Genomic DNA, 19,924 nt, shown 5'->3' on the forward strand with positions numbered 1-19,924 from the left:
TTACCAAAAAAAAATCTCCGAAGCTTACATTCAAATGGGGGGAAACATGCTAATGTAAACAATACAGGAAAACCATATAGTATGTTAATACATACGAGAGACAGAACACAGCAGTAGAGGGGTCGGGGAAAGCCCCAGGAGCTGCATATTTAGATAAGCCTAAGAATGACACTTCAGTGAAGAAAGGAAGAACTTGGGGAGAGCCTAGAGGAAGAACAGTAAGGCACAGCAAGCAGCAAGTGCAAAGGCCCAGAGGTTTGACCTGTTCTGGATGCAAGGAGGCTGCCTGGAGCACAGTGAGCACAGGGGGCCTCAAAGCGACTGTGGACTTGGGACTCTGTGATGGTTAGCTACCTGGGTAAAGGACTGATGTGATCTTAGAGCTCAACATGATCACTCCGGGTCCAGTGTTGAAAGTCAGTGGAAGAAAGAAAAGAGAGCATGGGCAGAGGTCAGGAGCTCCAGAGAAACTGCAGTGACCCAGGCAGGAGGAAGATGATGGTGCTTTGCACCGGGATGGCAGCAGTGGGGGTGCTGCGACGTAGCCAGAATCCAACTTATTTTGAAGTTAAGACTTGCTGCCCAATTGTATGTGAAGCGTGGAAAAACAAGTGTCAAAGGTATTACCAACATTTTTTATTTAGCAACCTGAATCCGTCCAGGTGCTTACCAACTGAAAGGGGAAGTCTGAGAAAATAAATCTGGGGTAGGGGAATCACGAGTTGTGTTTTGGACCTACTAAGTTCGAGATGTCCGGAGAGTCCACATAGGCAGCCGCACGGATGTGTCTGGAGTTCCAGGAAGGAAGATGGAGTGAGTAAATAAATATATATGTGAGTGATCAGCATCTAGACGGCCTTTAAAACTATGAGAGTAAGTGAGATCACCATGTCAATAGGTGCAGGTAGAACAGAGGTCCCAGACTGAGCTGAAAGGCAAGACAGGGTCAGTGAAGGAGTTTATAAAGCAGAGTCCACAGACAGGTAGGAGGAAGATGAGGGGAGTGCTGTGTCCTGAGAGCCAAGGGAAATGGTTTCACTGGAGAGAGGGACCAGCTATTTCCGGTGAGACCTGAGAATTAACCACCGAAGTTAGTGGTGGCCATTGGTGGCCTTTCACGAGAGCAATTCCGGTGGAAGAGTGGAGCAAATAGCTGATTGTAGTAGGGTTGGAAAAGGAGAGGAAAAATTGGAAAGCGGGAGTACGATAACTGAAGGCCTTTACTGAAAAGGAAAGCAAAATAGAGCAGACGAAGGAGGTGAAGATTTTTCGTATGCAAGAAACAACGGAAACGTCTGGATGATGGGAAGGAACCACAACAGTTACCATGAGGGAGAGGGAGATCTGCAGCAGCGCCTTGAGCGGGTGAGAGTCCTGTCCATCCAGTGAGGCCGTGCAAGGCGGGCAGGGCTCAGGGAGTGATCGCACACGAGCCCGGGGGCGCATTTCACTCTGCGTACAGGGCAGGCACGCCGGAGGGGATGGGCATGGCCTGCATGGCCCACGGGGCATCTGGGCACAGGTGCAAGTAAGAGGGTAAATGTGATGGTGTGAACTCGTGAAGACTGGTTCCGATTGCTTCGGTCTTCTCGGTGAAATAGAAAAGTCATCAGCCAAAAGTCAGAAAGGAGAAGCGGGCACTTTGTAGAAAGATAAGGTATGAAATGATTAGAGAGCATATATGAACATGGTATTTATTTTTGAAATCAAGATGTAATTAACATGCAAATTGCACAAGTTGAAAATGTGCAATTCTTTGACATATGTATACATGTCAAACCAGAACCACATCAAGAGAACGGACACATCATCACCCCCATTTCCTTATGCCCCTTTGAAATCTCTCCATGTCCCTCCCCACCAACCCCCACTCATGTGCTTTCTATTGATTTCTGTAGGTTACTCTGCATTTTCCAGAAGTTTTGATAAACGAAAGCATACATTTTTGGTCTTTCAATCAGCATTGGGACTTGTCCATGTTGCGTGTATCAAGTTAATTGCCTTTTATTGGAACAGTATTTCATTGCATGGATAATCATTTATCTCTTTCCCTGTTGTTGGCCATGTGCATTTTTTCCACCTTTGGGCTATTACAAATAAAGCTACCATAAACGTTCATGTCTGAGTCATCATAGGGACTTACTTTTTCCTCAGTCAGTAACTGGGGGTGGTGAGTACTTACTATCACCTTTTAAGCCCTGCCCATTATTTAAAACAATTTTTTTTTTATGTTTGAGAGAGCGAGCGAGCAGGGGAGGGACAGAGAGACAGGGAGACACAGAATATGAAGCAGGCTCCAGGCTCCGAGCTGTCAGCACAGAGCCTGACTGGAGTGGGGGGGGGGGGGGGGGATGGTGCCTGGAACCCACAAACCGTGAGATCACGACTTGAGCTGAAGTCAGACGCCTAACCGACTGAGCCACCCAGGCGCCCCCCAACTGTTCTAAAGTAATTAGCTCACCCCTTTACTTTCCTTCCAGCACAGCGTGAGCATTCGTCACATTCTCACCGACACGTGGTATGGTATTTTTAGTCATTCTGATATGTGGCGGTAACTCACAGGTTTTAATTTCTATTTTCCTAATGGCTTTTACATTGACCAGCTTCTCATGTGCTTATTTGCTATCTGTATGTCCTCTTTAATGAAGTGTGTTTAAATATTTTGCCCATTTTAAAAATGGGCAAATGGATCTTCTCAAACTACTGAGTTTTGAGACTTTATTCTGAATGCATGTCTATTATCAGAAATGTTCTGCAAATATTCCCTGCCACTCCATGGCTTTTGTTCTCTGAATGACATATATCAGAGAGTGGACATTTTCAATTTTGATAATGTCCAATTTATCAAATTTTTCTTCTAAGGATTGTGCTTCCGGGCTGTATCCAATCTAAATCTTTGCCTTACCCAAGGCTGAACATTTCTCCCTGTTTTTTTCCCAGAAGTTATATAGTTTGAGCTTTCATGTTTAGGAATATAATAATTTTAATTTTTGCGTATGTTGAGATAAGGATCAACTTTTAACTTTGCATCTGGATGGCCAATTTTTCCAGCACCATTTGTTTGACTTTCGCACCTTGTCAAAACTCACCTGTCCCTACGCATGTGGGTCTATTTCTGGACTTTCTGTTCTGCTCCATCAGTCCAGTGGGTTTGTGTAACTGGCAGGAGGGACGGATGCAACTGAGCCAAGAAAAAAGGAGTTATTGAGGGGGTTGCTGACACAAAGCTTCTTGTCCTAAAAAAGCTACTGAACAAATGTGGAAAAGCAGAAAGACACTGCACTGTTGCATATGTGCAAAAGGAGAAATTTCAAAAGGAAGATTAAGCATGTACAGGGGTGCAGAAGGGACTGCCTCCACCCAGCTCACCAGCTGCTGTCGGCCCATTCCAGCACAGTGTGGGGCTGTGGGAGGCACACTGCGGGGGGGGGGGGGGGGACTGCGGGCGTGGGGGGCGAGTCTGTGCGTACAGGGGGCCCCTCCTCTGTATTCCTCAGGGCACTGTATCCCTGTTAGAACCCTCTGCTCATTTTTCTGGCCTTTTCCACTCTAACTGGGCTACTTGAAGGCAGACACCATACCTCGATTCAACTACAGTACTCAGTACAGGGCAGGGCAACAAAATAGACACCAAACTGAAACATCGTGGGAGGGAGGAGAGGAGAGTGTTACCTCCTCGGACCCTTAATCCACTTGTGACAGCAGTTTCGTTTCCAACAAGAGTGGCTGTGAACTGTGGGGTGTGAGGGGGAATGGCCACTTTCTGAGATTCACCATGCAGTCCCCTTTGCTGTAAAACCTCACAGATGCCCTGTGGTTCAGATAACATTTTGCCTACCACCACTGCATTTAAAATAAATAAAATAACACTTGGAGGGCGCCTGGGTGGCTCAGTCACTTAAGCGTCTGACTTGATTTCGGCTCAGGTCATGATCTTACGGTTCATGAGACTGAGCCCTGCCTCAGGCTCTGGTGCTGAGCCTGCTTGGGATTCTCTCTCTCCCTCTCTGCCCCTCCCCCGCTCTCTCACACACCCTCTCTCTCAAAATACATAAACATTTAAAAAGTGTTTCTTAAATGCACTTGATTAAAAAGAAATCACCAAGTTTTGAACCTCAAAACAAAAGGATCTCTTCACATGGGGGCACTCAGGAGGAAAAAAGCTTCATGCAATTCTTTCCTTTTTCTCTGAGATTTACAGGCAGCTACATAAAATGGCTTTGATTGGTTTTACTCTATTCCAAGTATCCACTTAAAGAGAAAACCTGCTGAGGCTCTGGCATGTGGATCTTGCTGAAGCGGGAGGCAGCTTGCCCGCAAGACGAGGGCCTTTACTGTTCCCCATGAAGATGGTCTAGCAATACAGTCAAGGGATGAGGGGAGAGGGATGTGTTCTCTGCAACTATCCTTCTAAATTTATACAGAAAACAGAATGGAGGAGCTATAATCATATATTAATTTTCTTATGTAATTATTATATTTAAAAAATACCTAGGGAGCCTGGGTGGCTCAGCTGGTTAAGCATTCGACTTTGGCTCAGGTCATGATCTCACAGTTCGTGAGTTTGAGCCTCCCGTCAGGCTCTGTGCTGACAGCTCGGAGCCTGGAGCCTGCTTCGGATTCTGTGTCCTCCTCTCTCTCTGTCCCGCCCCCACTTGCACTCGGTCTCCCTCTCAAAAATAAACATTAAAAAAAATTTTTAATAACCTAGATTATCTACCTATGCTGATTAATAATGCACATTTCTGTAATTCTGAAGTAATTTTGCAACAAAGCAAAACAAACCAAAAAAACTAGGCTACAGCTAACATTCACTTTATTCAATTTTGTTCTCTTGACTTAGAAGGCAACAACCAACCACATAAAAAAGGGAGCATTTTAGAATATATATACATAAAATTGGTCTGGGTGTCTAAGGTGTTTGCTTCAATAGAAAATTGACGTCCTAAATAACTAAGTGCTCTACGTACCATCTACAAGTCAGTTCCAGGCCTTACAGTCATTACATTTCCAGTTAAGGTATTGTATATTACTCTGCTGACACAAAACGAGGCACTCATACAAAATCATTGGGAATGAAATTGGGTATATACTGTCTTACACCTTTAATACTGTATTAGTAACAAGCATACTGTTGGAGATTATGTGAAAGAAACCCTTTCTCATGATGGCTGCTTTTAAAAAATGACACAGGGCAGTAACAGGGTGAAGAGAAAGTATGTGCCCGAGGGACAAATGAGATATAAGACAGCCCAACCAAGGGAGTTACAATCTCCGCACACAAGGTTTTTGTTAATACTTTAGTGGCACGACATTTTGTCTTTTCTTGATGGCAACCGAATAGGTAACATTCTAAAGGAGTATTTTGAACATAATCACTTTAAAATTTTACAAGTATAAAACTCATCACAGTAAGTAGAGAGCTTAAAATAGTCCTGAAAGTGAGAATGAGTAGCTAACTTGCGAAGTTGACAAAACCGCCAGTGTTCTTAGACCGGCACTACATTCTCGGGTGGGGGGGGGGGGTGGGGGGGTAAACACAATACAGTGGAGAAATGTCCAGTGCTTCTTTGTTTTAAAAAGCCATGAATTCAACCTAAATTCAAGAATTACACTTTAATAATAGCATTTGCCAATACAGAAATGACATCTCTAAGACCAAATCATTTAAAAAAAAGTTATTCTCTGTTACTTGAATAAGGGAAAGAAAAAACACAAGGATCCACAGTAATAACAGCTATATTAAATGTTGAAATAAAAATTACTTTTTGTTTACATCTGGAATTGAGATGTCCAATTTCCACGGTTTCTCCAGAGAACTAACAGGAAAAAATCACCTAAAAACATGGAACTTTTTTAAGGCTAGCTATACATAAACCTCACATTGGTATTTTCTTGTTTTCGTCTCAACTATTAGCTTCAACAGTTTAAAACTCAAACATAATTTGCTAATAATGACAAATGCACACCTCATAATATGACCATTTGATAACTGGTCATGTGAAACTTACTCCCAAATGCTGATTTGTCTTCCATTTATAAACAATTAAAAATAAAGCAAAATGGTCTTCTTTTGTAATTAATTTCCTTGAAGACGGTTTTAGCCCAATGTAAAATGAAGCAAAACTACACTATTTTTTTTTTTTTTATTCTACATGAAGGGCAGCAATACTAGAACTTTCTGAACCAGAGGTTTCAAATGTTCATGAGACTATTGATTAATAATAAAATTCTGGTGCTGCCCATGTAAATGTTATGTCCGCAAACGCTTTCCTTATGAAAGTTTTCATCTTATTAAAAACAGGACAGAGCACAACTGAAAACCAAGAGGAAATCCTTAGACACAACAAGATAAAGTATCTGCCGGTGAAATGGAGGGCAAGATTCTCACCATTCGTATATGTTCATATATATGTATGTTTTTCTTTTCAGTTTTTTTTTTTTTTTACAAAATATCTGATAAGATTCATTTAAAATTTTGTAGAATAACAATTTTTAATTTTTTGTGGTATCTGCCTAGCTCTCTTTCCGATAAAATGGATAAATGTGTTCAATGACTTTATATCAAGATCTATAAATTCTCTGAAAATTTTAAAAAGAAAGCTAAATTAATATAATCAAGTTCTATGCCCAATTGATAATATTTTTCTCCCAAAGAGAACAATTTATATATAGACACATACCACGATAGGTGGCAGTACATTTTAAAATGCTCCTAATTTTTTAAAGTAGGATTCCATTTCCACATAAACGCAGGGCTAGCAAAGACCTTATTTCAAATACAAGGGAAAGGACTGCTACAAAGTGCCAGAGGGTGTTCACACTGAACCCCATGTCAAGCTTTTTTTTTTTTTTTTTTTTTTTTTTTTGATACTGATGTTTTACACTATATTTTAAGGTAAAGTAATTACCACCTCAGGAAAAACTGTTGAAATGTAAAACCACCAGACTATGTCTGCTTTTGTGGTAGCTTACGTTTGGCTGACTTTCATATTTAAAGAATCTTCAGGTTAAGTCTACAGATTTTAATACTATATGGAAACTCTTTAAGAGTTCCTGAAGACCTCTGCTGCCCATTTTCTCTGACAACATTCAAAACACAAACACCACCCTTACAATATACCATTACCATTAAATACTGGGATCGTGTGCCCAACTGTTGTATTGCTCTAAATACTTCATTCTTGAAGCTTTGGTTCTCAGGGAAAACCAGATCTGTAAGTGTTCAGTATTCTGAGATTTTACAGCACATTTCCAATGAAACACCTTCTTCACTCCTATGTTAAAAAGGCCAGCTCGAGCCAGCTTCCTTCAGGACGAGTAAAATCAAACTGGTTTCATTTGTAGTTTTCTTCTGTAAACAAAAAGCTCTGGAAACTTTGGGATTTACTCATGGAAAACTAGGAGAAACGGACTCCCTAATCCTGACCCAACGGGGTGCCCCAAGCAGCAGGACCAGGTGTTCTAGGCTGCCTTCCCTGGCGCTGCCGATCTAAGACCACAAACGAGGTGTGCATTTAGCTAACACCTCAGCGTGTCCTAATTCCAGTATGATGCGGTACTGTTGTTGACAGTATTCTAGAAGACTTGCGATCCGGCATGACTTTTGGCTACTGCTGCCAAAGAGAAAAAAAACGACAGCTGTGTGTGGAAAAGGGGGGCTGGAGAGAACTAAGGAAAACGTTCTTGTGGACTTTTTTTTTCCTCTAAGTATAGACATGCCCCGAACAAGCACAAAAGCCCAACCCCTAATGCTGATCACTAGGAATATTAAATTATCAAAATTAAAAATAATTTCCTCACCTAGCACAAGATACTATACAATATTATAAACACAGACACATGAAAAAAAATCAGGCAGTAGAAAATGTACAACAGCTTTGGTGTTATACAAAATAACTTCCAAAAACGATCGACAGTGAAGCACAAAGTCCATGTTCTCTTACCACAGACACTCCACTGCTGATTTCTACTTGTTTCCTTTCAAGTTCTTGGTAAGGTCTGAACAGCCAAGAAAGACAGAATGCACAGTTTACTTAATAAGAACTGCTAGGAACACTGGGATACCGCGCTCCAAAGGACGTCGTGAAAAAGTTTTGCCTCTGCACTATGGCTCTGTGGCACATTTCCTGTCAAGATCACAGCAGGTCCAAAATAAAGTGACAACTAGATTTAATAAATTAATATACATTTTGTTTAAAGATGTACAATGCACATTCTGTTTAATCCACGGTTTTAGGGTATCCAGGAACTTCTATTTACACATGTACAGACCTCAGACAGCAACGATGGTGGAAGATGCAGGAAGGGCGGCAGGGCCCTGCACGCTGCTTCTCCGAATGCTGAGAACACAAGTCAAATACAGTTAACTTAAAAACAATGCTGAGAGATCACTGGGAAAAATCTCCCAGAGAGAAGTCCACAAAAAAGGACACGTAAAGGCAAGGGGAAGGTCAAGGTAGTTGAGACAACCACTTTATTCTTGGGACGACTGTGCAGGTGGTGGAGATGTGCCTTGTTTGCCAGATTTCCGTTCGTAATTCACGAGGCGTTGGCCCACAAGGTATCTAGGTTGTAAAAACAGGGTGGTTACTCTCTTATATGATCCCACATATTAAAATATTCTTCCTAAGAGCAGCCAGTGATACATTTTTTGAATGCAAATCAGATCACTCCCACTTAAAACCCTTCAATGGTCTGAAGGGGAGCGTAGAATGAACACTGGCAACAGGCACATAAGCAGGCAGCTCACGGCGAGGCGAGAGCAGCAAACGTCGGAAGGCCTCGGATCCCACGCAATGGCGTGTGTCCTCTGGCCCGAAGGCTGGGGCTCTCGTGCACACGCAGACACCGAGGGGTAAGAGACAGTCAACTGACTCAGGGCATTTATCTGTTAGGAATATTTTCTAAAACAGCTCAGAAGACAGATCTGAAGAAACAGAAAGCTAGGTAGAGAGGAAAGTGGATCAGAATAGCTCTAGTTCTAGAGAAAAAGAGAAACCCAAAGGCAAGAGTCTCAATGAGGTCAGAGGGGAGAAGGCAGAGAAGTGAGCATGTGCAAGGGACAGAAGGAAGGAGGTTACGGCCCAACAACAGAGCGTTACACGTCCCTAAGTCACGTGCCGCGATGATACGGAGGTCAGGGGAAAGGGTGCAGGGCTACAGCACCACACACAGAAGTGACCACGGCTGGCGTGACCAGACACCACATCCCCAGGACAACGGCAGCGGTTGTGGAGAAGCAGGGGGGCCTCCTGACCCTGGGGCCCGGGCTGCAGGCTGAGCCTCGGAGGAAAGTGGGTGAGAGCCGACTGTGGCCACGAGCGGCAGGAGGCTGGGGTACACGGTGCCCATGTGAAGTCAGCTCTGCAGACCCACGAGTGGCCACTCGGTCCTCAGCCACCTGTGCGAGCACGGGACAGCAAAGCCGGCACGCGACAGGCTGGCCCGGGAGCTGGGTCTCTGAGACCCAATTTACTCACTCGCCAATAAAACGAGGACAGCAGTACTGTGCCCCATGACTGCTGTAAGAAATAAGAAGCACACAAAAGCCACGGCAACAAAGGCCTGGCATGTGCTGGACTCAGTGTAGTGACTTTCACTTTTCACCATTACTTTCGCTTCTTCGACTTTCACCACTTTTCCACCAACACACACCAGCCTCATGCGAAATTGTGGCAGTTTCTGCCGAGTAGTCTCACGTCACTTTTTAAAGCATTTCACTAACCCTATTGCTTCTTCATCCATGATCCCACGGTATAATCCTCGTTCTTTTTCTCTCACCAGTCCTCTTCCTGATGTTAACTACTCCTTTCCCTCACAGTTAGTTCCCCCACCAGTGTATTTTTAACTGTGACGGCTTATCAATGTTTTAAACAATGACAACTGGATGCCAATGTATCCTGATGCTAATGTCAGGCACTGCCTGACACACCCATAATCACAAGATACACCAAGTTATGCCAAAAATGGGGTTGATGTTATGGTAATGAAAAAGCAATGAAAAGCAGAGACAACAATGATTTTAATTCATTTGCCCAGGACCAAAAAGGAACTCAGTGCAGAGAAAGGAGACTCTGAGCCCACCGCCCACTCTCCCTAATGACCGGCACCCTCTCGTGCCCACAGCCCGCCCCGCACACCCCACGAGCAGAGCCTGCTCCCTTTCCGACACGGCTGGACCGGCGGAAACCACGGCACCCGAGGCGCGGCCTCAAGGGAGCCTGCCCTTCACAGTTTGCTATGCGAAGAACGAACGCGGGAGAAGAGCGTACACTGGGCTGCAGCAAAAGAGCAGAAAATAATGAGTAAGACATGCTCCAAGGTAGGCAGGAGAGACCGCTGGGGCAGACGAGCAGGGCGGGGGACAAGGGTGAGGAAGAAAGCAGCAAAAAGCCGAAGCCATGCCTCGTCTGCACTGTCTGCAGAACGTACTCGTCGGCCTAAACGACTGAAGTGAGAAAAATGGGACATTCACCATTGAAATCCCCTCTTTGTTCTTTCCCGGTAGACAGAACTTTACAGACTGCCCAAGTATACTTGGGTTTTTTGTCAGTGAATGCTTTGGAAAAGCCTTGAACACCCTAAATTTCATCTTTTTTTTTTTATTCGCTTAAATTCAAGTGAGTTAACATACAACGTAGTACTGGTTTCCAGACTAGAGCCCAGTGAGTCATCACTTACATATAACACTCAGTGCCCATCACAACAAGCACCCTCCTTCACGCCCATCACCCATTGACTCATCCCACACCTCCCCTCCCCTCCAGCAACCGTCAGTTTGTTCTCTGTATTTAAGAGTCTCTTATGTTTTGTCTCCATCCCTGTTTTTATCTTATTTTTCCTTCCCTTCCCCTATGTTCATCTGTTTGGTTTCTTAAATTCCATATATGAGTGAAATCATAGGATAATTGTCTTTCTCTGCCTGACTTATTTCGCTTTGCAGAATACACTCTATGTGTCGTTGCAAATGGCAAGACTTTCTTTTTGATGGCTAATATTCCACTGTGTATATGTATGTGTGTATAGACAGACAGACACACACACACACACACACACACACACTCTTTACCCATTCATCAATCGATGGACATCCGGGCTCTCTCCATAATTTGGTGCTGCTATAAACATTGGGGTGCATGCGCCTCTCTGAATTAGCATTTCTGTATCCTTTGGATAAATACCTACTAGTGCAACTGCTAGGTTGTAGGGTATTTCTATTTTTAATTTTTGGAGGAACCGCCACACTGTTTTCCAGAGTGGCTGCACCAGTTTGCGTTCCCACCAACAACAGTGCAAAAGTGTTCCCCCTTATCCACATCCTTGCCAACATCTGTTTGTTTCCTGAGTTAATTGTAGCCACTTCAACAGGTGTGAGGAGGTATCTCATGTCTAAACGAGAGTGTTGTTAACAATGAAACAAGACAACACGTGTAAACTGGGACTCTTCCTGGCAAACCAGGATGGAGTTATATTATAAACTCACTTCTCTCTGCCAGCCACCATTTGGCTTTGTTAGGACATGGAAGGTCAGACGGCTGTTATCCCCAGAACGTGTTTTCCTTGGCTGTCCTCAATCTCTCATGGAGCAGAGGTCACAGTTTCCCTCAAACAGAGGCCCTACAGTACTTCTGTAGGAACCTTATAGCCTCTCTTGGCAATGGTCAGAGTGACCCAGTGGCCCCTGGTTGCAGGTAGAGCTTAGGTGGGCCAAGTCCTCATACAGGCGTATTTTTACCTAAAACTATTTAATGTACTATCAGACCAAAACATTAGGAAACAGACTAAAAACTATTTAGAATAGGCATTAAAGCCTTCCTCCCTTTACTTGCTTCTCCCAGTCTTGTTCATCTCCAAAAGTGACAGCTCCCTATCCCCAGTGGAATCCTTGATAACACTGTCTTTTACATCTTACATCCAATCTGTTAGCAAATCCTTAATTCTACCTCAAAACGTATCCAGAATCTGAGCACTCTTCTCAACTATGATTTATCACATTAGAAACAGAAATTAAGAGACACATCTTAAAAACAGATAAACGGAAATCTAGACTTACTTGTCATTTTTAATATGTTCATAAAGGCGCTTAAACTGGCGGACCTGGAAGGACAAGATCCCCATCAATACCACAACCATCAGTAAAAACGGATAAATTCGCCGATGGACCAAGTTTTGCATTTCTGCAGTAACACCTGTAAAACAAAGAAAGGGCAAACTAAGTGTATATGGAATGACCGTGAAATAAAAATATGTCCTTCCCCCAGGAGGCAGGGCTGGGAGGTGCTTAACTGAAGCTGACGCTTGCCACGTGAAATGCTTTAAATAAAGGCCATGCTGGGGCGCCTGGGTGGCTCAGTCGGTTAAGCGGCCGACTTTGGCTCAGGTCATGATCTCGAGGTCCGTGAGCTCGAGCCCCGCATCAGGCTGTGCTGACCGCTCAGAGCCTGGACCCTGTTTCAGATTCTGTGTCTCCCTCTCTCTCTGACCCTCCTCCGTTCATGCTCTGTCTCTGTCTCAAAAATAAATAAACGTTAAAAAAAATTTAAAAAAAAAAATAAATAAATAAAATAAAGGCCATGCTGGAACCATCAAGAGGATGTTCACCAGACAGGAACAATGAGACTTATTCTTTTGAAAGGTCATTGTGGCCACAGTGTGGAGAGTGAATTAGTGGCGGTGGCTTCAAATTAGGGAAACCAGACAGGAGGCCACTGAGGTTAAGGTAAGAGCCACAGGGAAAGGTGCCTGGTTAGAGAATGGCTTCTGGAGGCTGGGGCAGCGGGACTTGGGGACCATGTGAGTAGGAAGGTGACACAGATGACCTACAAGGTTTCTGACCCATGCAAATTCTGGATGGTAACACTAAGTACTAAGAGACAGCATTCAGTAGAAAAAAAAGATTTGGAGGGGAAACTTTGTGCTTCTAATTTTGAAAATATGCTGGGTTTAAGGTCCTGTGAGGACCTGTGAGCATGTAATTGACAAGCTAATATCTAGCTGTGGGGCGTCTGGGTGGCTCTGTTGGTTAAGCATCCAACTCTTGATTTCAGCTGAGGTTATGACCTCACAGTTCATGGGTTCAAGCCCTGCGCTGGGCTCTGTGCTGACAGTGCACAGCCTGCTTGGGATCCTCTCTCTCTCTCTCTCTCTGCCCCTCCCTTGCTAGTGTGCATGTGCGTGCTCTCCCTCTCTCTCTCTCTCTCTCAAAATAAACTTAAAAAAAATAATATCTAGTTACTAATATAACAACACTTCACCTTGATTTTACAAGTATGGGATCACAGCACTTCTAGTCAGGAGAAGACAACCTGAAGGAAAGCTGTACCTATTTTGAGCACAGTGTAAATGTCAATACTTCCTCACTTGCCTGGAGAAAAAACTGTATCAAGGAAGTTTATGATTCCCCAAATCTTGCCCTAAGTAGTCAAATCGAAGAAAAAGAGTCTTGCGAAATCACTGTTTTAGCTGGATTTATATTCACAAATTAATCATCTGGAGCCAGACAGCCTATGGCACTGGAAGTGCCGAGAAAGTAGTGATGTTAACAGGTGCCGTCTCCAGCTCCCTGGCCAGCATTACCCACCTAGTAAAGGAACGACGCCAGACGCGATGACGTAAGGTACGCACAGGGAAAGCAAGAGCACAGAGATCACTGGTGCTGCCAGTTTACGAATGATATAGTGAAGGTCGATGTTCCGGATGCCATTTGCATAAACCTGAAACGTGAGGGAGAAAATTAGAAAAAGGGAGACAAGACAAATTCCCCCAAGTTGACAGAGCAATCTCTACTGAATCCAAGCCACAGGGAGTTGAATCTATTGGTGATTTTTTCCGAAGTCAAGACAAATTCTGAACACAAATGTTAAGTACGGTGCCCACAAGTCATTACAGAAATGCATTTATTTCCTTACACTTTGAGGTTAACTCTGCAAAGGGATGAAACAATAAAACACTAGTCTAGAATCCTAACTATACTAGCCCTGCACTATACAATACTGGATACACCCAATAATATGAGGTGAAGACCACATCATAACCCCAAACAACTACTCACATATGTGTGTAAGAATGATCTGTGTTATTAATCAAGATTACGTTCGTTTTATCTGAATATGAAAGAAAACATTATAAGCAGGGAACATGTTTCTGATAAGCTTGTATAAATCAAATTTTAACCGAAGATATTTTACATGAAAATTTAGTATGAAAGAATTCTATGGTGAATTTTTTTTTTTTATGTCAAGAATTTCTCCAGTATTTTCATTATCTTATCCAGAAAGTTCTAATGAATAGCACTTCAGAGGAAAGGATGAATAGAAGTGGGAAAACCTTGGGAATAACGGAAAATAAAGATGGTGAGCAGAGGGGGACAGAACTGAAGACCTCTGTTCTTGCTTTCTCCCCAGCACCCGCCTTCTCCTGGCCCGCAGCACACAGTATTGAAGCACACCTCAACCAAGGGCCACAGCGCACGGACATGCTTGACAACAGGCTCAACCCTCCAAAGGCAACCAATCCCAGATGAATCTAAACTGATGCAACAAGACATCCCAGTGTTTCTCAACCATTTTGTTCAAACTTACACACACAGTATGAAAAAAGAACGTCTCAGAGAGCAAAATATTACAAAGATCAACAATGTTTCACAATGTCCAATTGCGACGAAACCCTCTTCTCCACACTTCTTGGCAAGGGCCAGAGTCACACCTGGAGACTCCCAAGTGGATGCAAACACACGGCCACTTCCTGGCGCTCCTACCCCCACAAATCTCCAGGGCCAGGATTTTTCTGACAATTTTCTTGTGCATACTGAGCTGGGAACTACTGTCTTTATCTCCTATACATCTGTTTCCTGCAACAGAACGCCGAATCTATTTGACGCTGACCTAAGGATAAGAGGATTGTCCACAAGTACGTTTTCTAGTCAACTAAAATTTAAAGAAATAAGTACCAAAATCTGTTATGTTGGCTATTTTAGATAGAAATCTTCCTAAAGCAAATTCTCATACTTCCCAGCCTTATTACCAGAGTACAGAGGCACAATGTATTTTTTTCAAGGTTATCACCATAATGATCAAGGTAGCGGACAGTTCCATAATACGATAATAATAACCTACATGCCATGTAGTAAAATATTCCCTAACAGCTCTGCTTTTTTTTTTCATTAAGATTGTTTTTATTTTGTATTTTAATTATTTTTTAAGGCTTTGGGATATGTTTTTTAAGTCTTTTTTTTTTTTAAGTTTATTTATATTGGGGGGGAGAGAGAGTGAGCCCAACAGTGCAAAGGGACATGTGCAAGCGGGGGAAGGGCAGGAAGAAACGGAGAGACAGAGAATCCCAAGCAGGCTCTGAGCTGTCAGCACAGAGCCCCATGTAAGGCTCAACCCCACGAACTGTGAGGTCATGACCTGAGCTGAAAGATGCTTCATCAACTGAGCCACCCAGGCGCCCCAACGTTTTTATTTTAATTCCAGTTAGTTAACATATAGTGTTATATTAGTTTCAAGTATACAGTATCAGCTTTACTTTTTAAATTATTTTTTCCCCTGCCCTTGATTTACTGTCTTGAACAGTAACCTCTTTATTCGACTACAGATTTAGAAAACTGAGTACCAAGCGTACATCAGAACTTCCCTGAAACAAACCACATGTACTAATTTTTGCCTTCACTTCGGAGCTTTAGGTACTGTAAGCCACTGGTTAAACTTCAGATAAGGGAAATCTTGGGATGCTGGGTGGCTCAGTTGGTTAAGTGTCCAACTCTTGATTTTGGCTCAGGTCATGATCTCAGTTTGTGAGATCGAGTTCTGCATGGGGCTGACAGCACAGAGCCTGCTTGAGACTCTCTCTCTCTCCTCTCTCTGCCCTTCCCACGCACTGGCGTGTATGTGCTCTATCTCTCTCCTTCAAAATAAATACAAAAACATTTTTTAAAAAAAGGAGAAAGTCTTAAGAATGGTTGATGAAAATTCATGGTGATAAAATAGCAAACTGTCTTCTTAGGAAAAAAAAAAGTTACATATACTTATTAGAGAAAATGCAGAAAACTCAAAGGTGGAAAATGAAACTTAAGCACCCCAGCAGCCAAGCACCACCCCTGCCCCACCTAGTCTCTCCTGAAAGCGAACTCTGCTCACCTGCTCAATTACTGTCTTTAACCACCACTGAGGGCCCATCAGGGTTATAGCTGCGATGATTTTGGCATGAAGGACTCCAAGTGCCCAGTCCTAGGAAATAAAAACCATTTAAAAGGTGTTTGTTTTCAGCAATAAACCCAGACAGGCTATACATTTTCTTGAATATTTCATTTCAAAACAGAAGTCCTACAGGATTAGTAACAATTTTACAGAAGATGAACATACACTAGAAAAATCCAGGGAAATTTCCCCCTAAGAGCTCAAGTTCAGTCTTTCTAATGAAACTCATTCTATTATCTTTTAGAAACCTACATTGTTTCCCCAAGAGAATGAGGAAACGTGTCAACATTAACGGGGATCTCAAAAGCAAGTGAAACAGTGCCATGATTTTACTTCATCAACCGTCTTAAGCTGCTGTGTTGCCTTCAGCTGAGCTAACACTACATCAAAACAAGCCTGTGGAGCCATGTTTGGCCTGAAGAAACCACCCCGAAGGCTCAGAGTTTCCAGCTCTAGTACTGCTGAACTGTTATTAGAGCCTCTACCGCCCATGCCAGCTCTCCACCAGGCCGCCAGAAATATCACCACCCCCATCACAAGTCAGATCACATAAGGACAGTCTCCTGCTTACAACTCGGAAGTCCTCCTGAGCATGGCACACAAAGTCCTTCATAACCCGGTCTCTGGGTTTGTTTTTTTAATGTGTTTTTTAAAAAGTAACACATTAACATTTAGATGTACTCTTACATAAAATCAAAACCTTTGCAGAGAAGGCTGGAGTCCTCTGTGACTACCAGCCCAAAACCCGATCACTCCCCAGCAATGACCACTGTTAACGTACCCTCCACGTTTTTTCCCCTGTGCGTTTACTTGTATCTATGTATCTACATCCCATAGAAATGATGCAGCATCATTTTTATATGAACTTTGCTCATACTGTTTGTCAGCCCTCTTCACTGTCTACCATCTTCAGGCTGATGTGATTTACTGCTCTGCTTGGTTTGTATTCTGAGCACCTTCTTCAAATGAGGTGAAAGGCTGATGTATGCACTGAATTCTTGCTATCCCAAATATGGCTCTTCACCCTGACAGACAAATGGCTGAATGACATTCTGCCTCGGTACAGGAGGCCTGGTTTTTGTACCTTTTATTGCAATTGTCTATAAATGCTCTTCTGCCGTATGGTTTTGTGTGTTACAGAAAAAAGTCCATTACCAATATGATTTTCTGTTTCGAGGTTTATGATTTCTCTTTACCTTTAGGACTCAGAACTATCTTACCAAGATATGCCCCAAATTTTTCTCATCAATGTCCATTTCACCAAACCTGATGAGCTTTTAACCTACAGAATCAGAACTGTCTTCAATTCAGTTAAATTTTTCCATTTCATTATACCCCGCTCATTTCTGCACTCTGGAGCCCTTATTAGGGAATGTTAGTTTCCCTGGATGTACTCTCCAAGGCCCTTACCTTTACCCTCAACTTCCTACTTGTTCAGTTTAGCTCTGTGCTCTGCAGTGGTCTTCCAGAAACACAGTGTGAACCTCAATGGTGACGACCCACGTCTTCAATTCACCTGCTGAATGTCTGAGATCCGTGCTATGTAGCACCACAGTTTCACTTTGTTTTACTGCCACTGTGTGTGCCTCTACACACATACTGCCCTTGATCACCTGTGTTTTTATTCTTCTATTTGGATGCTCAGGGTTTGGCAGGCATGTCATTGGGCACGTGTTCTCATCGCTCTGCCAGACCTTTCTTTCTGTGGTTGCTGGGCACCCCCTTAGATCAAGCATTTGTTATTTTTCTCTGCAGGTTCAATGAGGCTCAGGTCAGACTAAGAATATCCTAAAGGTTACAAAAGGACGTTTTAGCCTTTTAGACATTCGGATAGCAAGCCCCTAGTCCCCTACTCAGAACATGGTGAAGACTCCTTGCTTCATTCCTGTGCTATCCCAGGCCCCCAGGCAGGGGAGATTTGACTTGCAAATTCAGCTTTCTCTTGGCCTTTGGAGTCTAAAAGACACCCAGGTGAAGTTCATTTTCACCTGAGGAGGTCCACAGATTGCTGAGGTTCAAGCTCTTTCAAGAGCCACTGATAGCCAGTCTTTTCCCCCAGGACAGGACAGGACAGGACAGGACAGGACAGGACAGGACAGGCAGACACACACACACACACACACACACACGCACGCACGCACGCGCGCGCGCACACACACGTCCCTCTGCCAGAACTCCAAGGGCCCAGTCTCCCATAAATCTGCAGCCACTTAACACGGGAAAGGCAAGCAGCTTAGAGTCAGCTACGGAGAAAAAGCAAGCTGTTCTTATCCAGAATTTTAAGGACACCATGCTACGCATAGCCATCTACAACTTGTATTTTTCTCCTACTTACAAACATGACTGACAACTCGCTCTAACAAAACACACAACTCTACTTCCCTCTTTTTAACGGCTACATCAAGTGCCAAAGCAAAAATATATCACATTTTCTTTAGGCATTCTCTGCTGATGGACATGCAGGCTGCTTACGATGTTGGCATTAGAAACAATGACATGGTGGAGACAGCCCGGTCTGTGCCTCCCGCGCATGTCAATGTTCCCTTGCCGCGGATTCCAAAAAGTGAAACCACTGGGTCATAATACGTCAATATTCCCAAAACCGGAGCGTTTCCAGTCATTCTGCAGAAGGACGATGCTGGGTGCCGTCAACACCACAGGGACACACGTGTAACCACGCAAGCTGCATTTACTGCTCGCTGCCGTGAGGAAGGAAGAGCACACCGTCTGGGGAGCGTGGGGCGCTCGGTGAGAGTGCTGGAAGAGAGCTGACTGTAGGATTTCGGTTTGTGTGAAGTGATATGGGGGAAGGAAGGGCACAGGGCTTTGCTCCGTGTCGGATGCTCTTCGAAAGCAGAAGTGATCTATCCTGGGTATCTTAATATATCTTGCCCAGAAGCAGGGACCAACTGAGGCTAAAACTGTAGTTAGTAATGCAGCAGCAGCTAATGACGTTAGCTGGGAACGGGGGATGTTTTCTCATTTTTGTGGTTTGGACAATGCTCACGCTTTGCCCATGTTCAGACATGGTTTTGAAAGGGTCTTGTTTTTGTCTTGACCCGTCACGGTCACAAAGTGGTCTTGTGTGATGCTGATGTTCTGTGAAACTGTTTCTGCCGGGAGGAGAACAGCAAGGCCCAGCCGATGCCAGGCCAGCACCTGAATGTCAGGGGCAATCTGCTCTGTTTCAGTGCCGCCCACTGAAATCGTACCCGTTTGTGGCATCTGCAGTGATCATTGCGTTAAGGCAGCGTCTGACTGACCCTTCCACAGTAAAGCTGTGTATTTTCCTTTGGGATATCAAGTAATGTGCAAGATGACACTTGGCCACCATTTAAATAACTACTTCCGCATTGTAGTGGTGTTGAAACATGCCTGCAAATTCTTCTTCCTAGGTGCTAGGGGTCTACACCGCCTTCCCTTGAACCTGGGCCCACCTCTGCGTCTTGCCTGGATCCACTACAACGGAGTGAAAATCAATACCGTGGGAATTCCGAGATGAGCAGCTCCTACCCTGTCTGTTGGGACACTTGTTTCTCTCAAGTACAAAGTAACAGGCCCCACTTCCTGGAGGCTACCCGGCTGTGAGGAAGCCCAGGTACATCCAGGAGCTCCAGCCGACAGCCCAGTTGGGGTAAAACCAACAACCGGCACCAACGCCCACATGTGAGTGATGACTCTTCCAAAGGGTTCTGGCTGCTGCTGTCAAATCACACTCAGCTACC

The 19,924-nt window shown here is 43.8% G+C and overlaps 1 protein-coding gene across 4 annotated transcripts in view; it reads right to left on the reverse strand.

Moving 5' to 3' along the window:
- Nucleotides 1-4,799: 4,799 nt before the first annotated feature.
- Nucleotides 4,800-19,924, reverse strand: part of MARCHF6 (membrane associated ring-CH-type finger 6) — a 75,555-nt gene continuing 60,430 nt past the window's right edge. For 3 of the 4 annotated variants that reach the window (XM_047844570.1, XM_047844628.1, XM_047844488.1), the window contains 4 exons: nt 16,140-16,229; nt 13,583-13,715; nt 12,056-12,191; nt 4,800-8,567 (listed from right to left, as the gene is read on the reverse strand). In XM_047844570.1, the coding sequence (XP_047700526.1) occupies nt 8,477-8,567; nt 12,056-12,191; nt 13,583-13,715; nt 16,140-16,229 (450 nt within the window). In that variant the 3' untranslated portion in view covers nt 4,800-8,476. The other variant, XM_047844688.1, reaches the window with a different exon arrangement.

This window comes from Prionailurus viverrinus, chromosome A1 (assembly GCF_022837055.1).
Source record: "Prionailurus viverrinus isolate Anna chromosome A1, UM_Priviv_1.0, whole genome shotgun sequence".
Classification (NCBI taxonomy): domain Eukaryota; kingdom Metazoa; phylum Chordata; class Mammalia; order Carnivora; family Felidae; genus Prionailurus; species Prionailurus viverrinus.